The following is a 9102-nucleotide window of genomic DNA, read 5'->3' as shown; positions in this document are numbered from 1 at the left end:
AACTTTTAACCAAAGTATTAAAAATGTATACATTTTTGAAAACAATTACACCTAAATGCATCCTATAGTCGTTATTATCTTACCCCTATGACTCACATAATGATTCACAATAATTATACTTGCCAGTTAGGAAAATAAAATCTTTAATCACACTGTATAGTATGCAATAAATATTCGTATCTCAGTTGTTATATATGTATAAAATCAACATGGGTCTCATCTTTCGCTCGAGGTAAACGATTCTTGTAACAGTTTTGGTAATTTACATGGTTATGTACAGTAGTCGTATAAATAATAATAGTTATTATGCAAATATGTATGTGTAATCACTAGGGGCGAAATTTATTATTCGACCTTGGAAACTATATCTTTTGGGCTTCTTTGGGATTTGTTCATAATTTATGTTTCTTTTTCACTTATTATCAGTGGGTGAGAGTGTTTTGAAAGGTATAAAATATTAGTACGCTTTTTCTTATTTTTTAAGACAAATTCTGAGGCTACTGATTGCCAATCTAACATTTAAATGTGGCTATTGCCAAGTGCAAAGGTTCTTTCTTGCGATAATCAGGGGCTTGAGTAATGAGGATAGATATAACAAATATTTAGGAAGCTATTTTTACAAAAAGTTATCTTTAAATTCAAAATTGAGACTGATCGAATTCATGGCTGACTTTAAAAATACCAATACCCTCTCCGATAATTAACTTTTGTTTGACCTACACAACATCCATTAGCTAAGGAAAAATTCCTTTCTCAGTGAAAAGAGTAGCACGCCTAACCAAGTATCCATGAATCCTCATAGTTTCCAAGGTGAACATTGATTTCACTAAAATTTCCCCGCCAATTCCTAGCCAACCCTTCGAATTTTGAGCTGCTTCTCCAACTCCACTTTGATCGGATGCTAGCTGGCGCGATTCTGGAGACGGGAGCACCTGGGACACGGGTCGTCGTGGCTGCGCCACCGACTGCTCGTCTTCCAGCAAGCGTTGTGGAAACAGGCACCGCAGCGATCGCAGCGCTGGACTTTTCGCTGCCACGGGTAGATGAGCTCGCCGCCCTTGCAGTGCTCGCAAAGGAAGGCACGACCCGTACAGAGCTGAAAAATATGAAAGATTCAGATACCCATTTAAGCAACACCCAGCCGACCACCACTCACCACGCAGTTGTGGACGTGCTGCTCGCTCAGAGCGATCACCTCCTTGATGGAGCGATTCATGCTGGTGTTCTGGACGTCCACGAAATCGCACATGGACCACATGTCCGCATCCTGGGTGAGGTGCGCCGGAATGGCATTGAAGAACGCCTGCTCTCTGCCGGGTCGAGATAAAAGATTAGCAAATGGAAATCCACTGGTTACTGTACCAGCTCACCGCGTGGCAAAGCGACAGTTGGCTATGAATCCCTTGACCGCTCGCAGCTGCAGCCGCTTCCTCCTCGCCCTGGCCAACTCCTTGTGCTTGTACAGCTGGCCATTCAGATCCGGGACGTGGAACAGCGGAAAGGCGTACATCTGCTCGATGAGGCGGTAGGCAAAGGAGCACACGGGGTAGCAGCGGAAGTCCCAGGAGCGCAGGATCCTGGCGGGGATCGCGGAAATCTGGTTGCGGTGGCAGCCGGTGCACAGGTACTTGCCCAGGTACGTGCAGTAGCGGAAGTGCTGTTGCAGATGCTTCGCAACCCGCATACCGCAGCCGGCACAGCGATGGTTCTGCCTCTGCAGCACCTTGGCACGATTCTCCGAGGGATGTTCGGTGAAGATGATCTGCTGGCGCGGCGGCGCCCAGCTGGCAGTGCCCCTGGTCAGGCTGGCCTGCTCGTGGTCCTCGTGCTTGGGTATGGGCAGGGGCAGCAGTTGCTGCGGCGCCTCCTGCTCGGAGACCAGCCACTTGAGGTGGCCCAAGCGCGGCAGCTGCTGTTCGCTGAAGCGGGATATCAGCTGGAGGCCCACCGCCTCGGCACTGTGGCTCTGCACATCGCCGGGTATCTGCTCCACGTAGGGCATCAGATTGGGCTCCGAGGGATTCGTGTTCGCCGGATCCGCTGGACCGGCCAGCCGCCTGCTCCACTTGACGTGCTCGATGGCCGTGATGCAAGCCTCCGAGATGCGAAAGTGGGCGTTTTCCTTCTCCAGCTGCGTGTTGTTGTGCGTTTGCCGAGACATCTGCAGGAACGAGGCCAGCGACTGCTGGTCGATCTTATCGCTGCCCGGCGTGATGCTCACCGAACTGGAGGCTGTTGTTGAGGTGGTACTGCCCCCTCCGGCCGAACCTTGAATGTCCCAGGGAGCCGAGGTCCCGCCGGTTGTGGACGCAGCTGCCTCGTCCAGCATGCTGACGCCTTCGAACAGCGTTTGCTGCTTCTTCAGCTTGCGACCGTTGACGGGCAGAAAGGTGTCCAGCATACCGCCATCGCCAGAGGCATTCAGATCCTCGCCCACGCCGCGCTGAAACCAGCTGGTGTACAGGGGCGTCGAGCCAAATAAACTGCCCAGATAACTGCCCACAGACGAGGACACCTTGGGTGCCTCCTGCATCTTCTTCTCGTGCCCTTGGGGCGCCACTTCCTGGGGCGTTTGGTCGGTCCAGATCTTGATGTCATCACAGTTGATCAGCTGGATGCGTTTGGGACTGTCGCTGGACGAACAGGAACTGGTGGATGGGGCGTCCAGTTGGTCTTCCCTCAGCTTGGCGCTCCTCGAGCTGCTGAACGTTTGGCAGCGCCGTCTGAACGACGTCCTGTCGTCCAACTCCTCGACCTCCTGACTGAGATTTGGCAAACTCTTGAGACGTCTAAGGAAACTACGTTTCTGTAGCCTCTCCTCCGGCACCACTTGCAGCTTGGGCGAGATGCTGAAGTTCGGCTGCGAGCAAGTGCGTCGATGGCGCAGCTGATGTCTGACCTCGAGCTGGCCCAGCAGGCCGCTCTGGTTGAGCTGGACCGCCGTGAGACAAACGAACAGGGCAGTGGCGTCACTGGACCATCGCAGAAAGGCCTCCTCGCTGGGGTAGTAGAGCTCCATCAGTTCCGGATCGGAGACGAGCGTCTGGAGGCACTGCGAGAGGCAGCGGGCGCGCAGGCAGCGGGTCGTCCACTCGCTGAGGAACTCCTCCACTCCGACCGCCGCCGATGACGCACTGCCTCTGGCGCAAGCCGGACGATAAGGGGCGGGCCTGGCCTGCGACTGCAGTTGCTGCTTTCCCGCACTCGCCAGCAGAAACTCAAAGTCGTCCGCCAGTCGCTGGAGTTCCACGGGCTGCAACTGATAAACAAGGAAAGTGAGACGTTGCATAAATACAATTCGATTGCAAAACAATGGGGATGTCTGCGAAAGGGGGGTAACGAATGGGGAATACCCTCCTAACCACCATTTAAAGCATTCAAATTAGTGGTGAGAACAGTGCAATTATTTTATGAATTGTTTACAATAAAGAACATGGGGGCAACATTTAAAATAATATTTGTAAAGCAATGATAATAAAATAACTTTAATGTTTTGAAATATCATTAAAAATGTAGGTAATTTAATAGAAAAATACCATGTAATTTGTTTTGTTTATTTTACTATAGAGTCACAACTGCTTTTGTGCCACTTTATTCTGTATAAATGGGTATATTGAAACAGAGCATGTAAACTGAGATTGAATAACTTATTTGTATACCAGATTATTTATTCTTGGAAGCTGCGGTGACTTGTTTCTGATTTCATTTAAAATGTTTTATCTGCACTCTTGTTGGTTCTAAATTGCTAAACATATTTATTTCAAGCAAAACAAATTAAAGTGAAATATTTGAAGTAATCTTTAAGTACAATAAAAGACTGTTATATATGATTTTATACCCATTGGTAACCGAGAATAAATAAATATTCTCTTGGATATAATAAAATAGTTAAAAACTAGAAGTAAAATTAAGAAACATCCGGTTTCGATAAACATTTGTTTTTGTTAGTACTCTGATCTGTTTTTGATCTTTGATCTATGATAATATAGTTACTACAAGTATGAAAATTACAAGATCATTATTATATTTATTACATCACATCAGTAAATGTGATTTACAGGGTATACCCATATTTACAAGCCAAATGTAGAAACCAAGTTGCCCTCTCATGAAGGTAGGGTAGCCATGGGGTGTGTGTGATGTTCTGGGGATTCCACGGGCGAACCTTCTACTCACCAGGCCATGTTGCAGAATCCGGGTGCAGCTCTGGGCCAGCAGCTGGAGGCTGTCCTTGGACTTGGCCGCACGGAACCAGAAATTCGTCGATCTCCGCAAGTCCGCGAGAAGCGAATTCCTGGCCAGCTGCTGTTGCTGCAGGCGCTGCCTTTGCTGCGGATGCGCCGCTGTTGCGTCTTCCGCTGCTGCGTCCACAGCGCTCTCTGCCGCGCCTGTCGCCAACGGGGGCGAGGGCGGGGGCGTGGCCATGGATGCACACTACACACGATCACAGGGGCGGAGGGCGGTGCGGTTGCATATTCGCGGTGCGATTAAGTTGGAAGCTTGTTTTGATTGTTTTTTGTAGTTTTATTTCTGTTAGTGGTGGCCTAAGCGGAGTATGACCGCAAAACTATCGATAAAATATACCACCCTGACCGGGATATATACCAAAAATACGGTATCATTAATCTGGGTGGTGGGTGACACGGCTACGTTAGCACATACACACACCTACTTTCTGCGCCATATAAATACGTTATATTTAAAGAAAAAATTAATAAGCAATGGGAGCTTAGCAACAAACTTGGGAATTACTTTGATTTTCTCATTTCAGCTCAAATAATATTTAAATTAATGAAAATATTGAATTTATTTAGCCAAATAATGGAAGTAATTGCTGTAAATAGCTTAGGTTTTCTATAACATATACAAATGCTTATGAAATGCTATGTTTTACATATTAGAACTTCTTTTCAAGACGATAACCGCTGATTATCGATACACTGTCGATTTGCCTAACGCCTTCGTCCACACTAAAAAATACCAGGACAGGATCAAAAGAGGCGCCAAAACTCATGGAATGTCAAACGAAAAAACGAAAAGCCTCAAAGCAAAAATAAGTGAATAAGTGCTGAAAAAATGGTTAAGTCTGGAATTTTGGCGGTGAGTAATGCCCACGTAGTATAGAACCGTATGCAAATCGAGTGCAGCACCCGCTTAGTAGACATCAAAGCTTGATTGATTGCCAATTTGTCATGGACGCTATTCATTTTCGCCAGATGCCGCGGCTATCTGCTGTCTCGCTCTGGTAAGATGGCGTCCATTTTAATTTCGCTGCGATGCGAAATTCCCAGCTTATTCGATTTTAATTGGTATTGTAATGTTTTGCACCTGAAGCGACCACAAAAGCCAAAAAACCTAATAGGGCGTTGTTCCCCGACCTTCGTCTTCACATGTCCAGGATTTCGCTGGGGTTTCCCCATGTTCCAGGTGTCTCTGGTGCGGACACATATGTACATATGTATGTATGTACATTGTACATCTATCAAGCCCCCAAGAGGATGCTAAGATGACCTTGGAGAAAAAACATCCAACTAAATATCATATTCACGCGGTGGTTTAGTGAGTACTAAGAGAATTCTATCTGGTTCATTCGCCCTATGTTTTCACATATACAAAAGTTCCCACTTTATAGCATCCCAGAACTACAATAAGAACTTTTATTTGTAGCAAATAGAGGGTGGATGGTATTAAAGGTTGTACATTTCCGGATAAGAATTCCTTTTATCACCTGATGTATATGCGCACGACTTTATCCCACCTAACAACGTTCTTAGGGTGTTCATCATAGAGCTAGTCTTAAAACTATACTTTGCTTGTGCGACACAATAAGGTCAAAAATGACAATGGTTAAACATTGTATACATATTTGGCTGATAACACTTATGATCATCTTATTTAACCCCTTTTAACACAACAATTTCCCTTTATTGGGTTAATTTTTTGTATTTATTTGTAAGGAGTAAGGCTTATTTTCGTAGTTGCCTGTTCTTTGGCCTTTGTTTTATAAGACTTCTTCAAAAAGTAAGAAGCTTTCAATATGCCTTCCGTAGCTTAGTAAATTTCCGGGGGAGCGTAAAATTAAGTTCTGTTTTGGTATCTAGACTCACCTCGAACCTGCACGCACCCAGTAGAGCACGATGGCGGATGGCGATGGGTAACCTCGCCACAGGATCGTTGTGCGCCAGTCTCCGATAACTGTGGCCATACCCAGATCTCTTTGTAATTCGTGTTTCCCCCACAACCATTTAAAATAGCACGTTTCCAAAAGTTGGCGTACAGCTGGTTATTGTTGCATTTATTTCCCTTTCTCAACCATTTAGTTAAAAGTTGGATAACCTTTCCTTTTCAAAACTTCGGCGAGACGCCTTGGCATAGAATTAACCAGCTGCTCAGCTTCAGCTTCGTCTATTTGGTCGCATTCCTGGTGCAATCGCATTCCTGTGGCAATATGGTTTTCAGCATTGGCTTCGATGTTATTAAGTGCTCTCTAATTCTGCGATGTTCGATGGGGTTAAGGTCTGGGGACTGTGGCGGTGCTCTGAGTTGTTTTTTACGTTGTACAGCAGCCAGAGCTTGACATTATGAGATATATGTTTGGGATCGTTATCTTGTTGAAAATGAAACCCGTTCTGCAGTCCCAGCTTTGTTGCACTTTGGATCAAATTGTCCTTCAATAGTTGAATATATACTTCACGGTACTTTGCAAATTGAACTCGTTTTTCTTGATTTATCTCATGTATCCAGATTTTTTTATGATCTTTCGGATGGTCGGAAATGCTTGCTGCAGTTCTCGGGAAGTCATTTTTGGATTGTTTTGCACCAAAAATATTAATTTCCATTTTTTCCTTTTTGATAATCAGCACGGGCGGCTTCTCAGAGCTTGGGAAGTATAGATCTGGCCGTAATATAACTAGTTATGACCCTCTGCGCTGAGGAGTGCCGACTATGTCGACTAGTGTACCTTGATGATTCAAATTAAATCTGACCACTAAATTGGCAATATATGTATGCAACAATAACCAGCTGTACGCAAACTTTTGAACACATGTTATCTTAAATGATTTTGGGGAAACACGAATTATAAGGTTACCAAATAGGATATAGTTTTGTTTAATTATAGGAAATGAAGGTCATTTCTGGAACTATCCACAGAAAAAATCTGGCTAGATTGCCTCTCGGTCTTCTGGGCGCAGCTGAAAAGTATGCACTTAACGAGCTAAAAGGGATGTGCGTGCAGATGCTGCTCGCCAAACTCTCTGTAGGAACAGCGGCCGAAACCCTGATACTAGCTGATTTGCACACTGCCATTCATTTGAAGGCACAAACTCTTAATTTCATAATTGAACATGCCACCGATGCGATGGAAACCTCTGGATGGCAAAGGATGACCAAAACCCAGCCGCATTTGACAGCGGAGGCATTTCGTGCGCTTGCCACGAACCAAATCCAATAAAACGCATGCAAAAGTTAAAAAAAGAACAACAATATTAATAACAACATCAACAACCAGCGACTTACATTACTGAAATATGGAATACGAAGTGGAGTATGATGTTAAAATATCTATGTTCACAAAAAACATTGCGGATAAAAGGATTATGTACTGTTTGATTGGAACGGTTATAGTAATATTTACTGATCTGTTACATAAACCTATATGCACATAAACTGGCTAATACTATTGCTGGTGAACCTTGGTTCTATTATATGAAGTCTGAAAACTGTTTCCATTTCGTAAATCTTCTCGTAGGAATCAATCGTAGTTTGACTTAAGCGATTCCAACCCCACCCAGCTAATTGGTTGGCAGTGGGTGTTGAACTGCTCCACTCCGTTCTTGACCACAGCGCCACGCCCCATTCTCTTCCACCGATCGCCACTGAAAATGAGAATCTGACCTTCTGGGCGCTGAGTCACGAGACTTTTCTATTAAGACCGTGCCACTGGGATGGGGATTGCGGTTGGGACCTTGGCAGACAGCAGGTCGGCACTTGGCCACCGTGTTTGGGGAGCGGTCGATATCGAGGTAGATATAGAAATAGGTAATTGGTAATCGCGAGCCTTTGGGGCCCCGAAGACATATCCCATTTGTCACAATCGCACTTGTGCTTGTGCCTTGCTTTGCTTTTGCTCGGTGGCATAATTTTTCACTTAACGCACGACTATAAATACCCAATGGTGCAACACATGTAAGACTATCTAAATTCAAATACAAACACCAATACAAAGGTGATTGCTAATAGTTAGCTCAATGATAATGCGTTCTCTGGTTATTTATGGCCGATATTTCATGCGATTAAATGCCATAATTTATCAAAGCTGTGCGCCCGGTGCTTGCTTTCATATTCCATACTTCATCGTCCGTGGGATCTGGACACCTAGATCTCTACTTCTGCCTTGGTGACATTTGCCTAGATCGCGGATCGCTTAAATGCCAAGCACTAAAAGAAAGCATCGTTGGATGATGGGTGTGTTAAAAGTAACTTTTTTGTTTATAATTATAAGATCTTACGAAATTCTTGGCCTAGATAACTAATAAGTAGGGTTAGATTAATAAGAAATAAAATCGAGTTTGTGTAAGACATGTCTCTTTTCATCTACTTTATAAAATGATTTTGAAAATAATGGCTTGGTGACCCCGAGCCATTACTAATATTCGCTTTTTCAGAGAGACGAATTAGCGGAGCTATTTTTATTAATTCCCAACCTGACATCTCGGAGGAGGGCTTGTCTGTTCTGGGGAGGAATCATCCCCACATATCGTGTGTCCGGTGCATGTGACTCCCGTGGAGGCGGTGACCCAATCTATGACACACACTGCAGCGAGAAGGATTTTGTGCGGTGTTTTTCGTTCTTTTATTACTGTTATGACATTCAATAAGCAATTAGGCATTAATCACTGCCGGGGGCAGCATTAATCACCCGAGCGCGGTTCAAACCCTGGCTCGATCGCAGCTCGGAGCTCCGAAAGCGAGCCTTCAACTTATGCATATTAGCGGAGCGCCAGAGAATCGGAGGGTATTGGCGGCCAGGCGCTACGAGAGGAGGGGTTTCTAACCACGAATACATAGTTGGCGACACAGCAAGTCGCACTCACTGAGACG

At 45.2% G+C, this 9102-nt stretch overlaps 1 protein-coding gene across 1 annotated transcript; it reads right to left on the bottom strand.

Moving 5' to 3' along the window:
- Nucleotides 1-126: 126 nt before the first annotated feature.
- On the bottom strand, nucleotides 127-4547 carry LOC108023715 (run domain Beclin-1-interacting and cysteine-rich domain-containing protein). The gene is made up of 4 exons (XM_017093345.3): nucleotides 4177-4547; nucleotides 1371-3259; nucleotides 1157-1310; nucleotides 127-1096 (listed from the first exon to the last, which is right to left on the bottom strand). Exons 1-4 carry the CDS (start codon nucleotides 4423-4425, stop codon nucleotides 902-904), a joined length of 2487 nt encoding a protein of 828 aa, XP_016948834.1. The 5' UTR covers nucleotides 4426-4547; the 3' UTR covers nucleotides 127-901.
- Between the last annotated feature and the right edge of the window lie 4555 nt (nucleotides 4548-9102).

This window comes from Drosophila biarmipes, chromosome X (genome assembly GCF_025231255.1).
Source record: "Drosophila biarmipes strain raj3 chromosome X, RU_DBia_V1.1, whole genome shotgun sequence".
NCBI lineage: Eukaryota > Metazoa > Arthropoda > Insecta > Diptera > Drosophilidae > Drosophila > Drosophila biarmipes.
The sequence above is the reverse complement of the archived record's forward strand: the minus strand, read 5'-3'. Positions and strand labels throughout refer to the sequence as shown.

What these genes read in the sequence shown, in the direction of transcription:
- LOC108023715 (XM_017093345.3), bottom strand. Translation starts at nt 4,425, where the DNA reads ATGGCCACGCCCCCGCCCTCGCCCCCGTTGGCGACAGGCGCGGCAGAG. An exon ending in GGATTCTGCAACATGGCCTG is followed by an intron (nt 3,260 to 4,176) that starts GTGAGTAGAAGG and finishes CTTGTTTATCAG; the next exon opens with TTGCAGCCCGTGGAACTCCA. An exon ending in AGCACGTCCACAACTGCGTG is followed by an intron (nt 1,097 to 1,156) that starts GTGAGTGGTGGT and finishes CATATTTTTCAG; the next exon opens with CTCTGTACGGGTCGTGCCTT.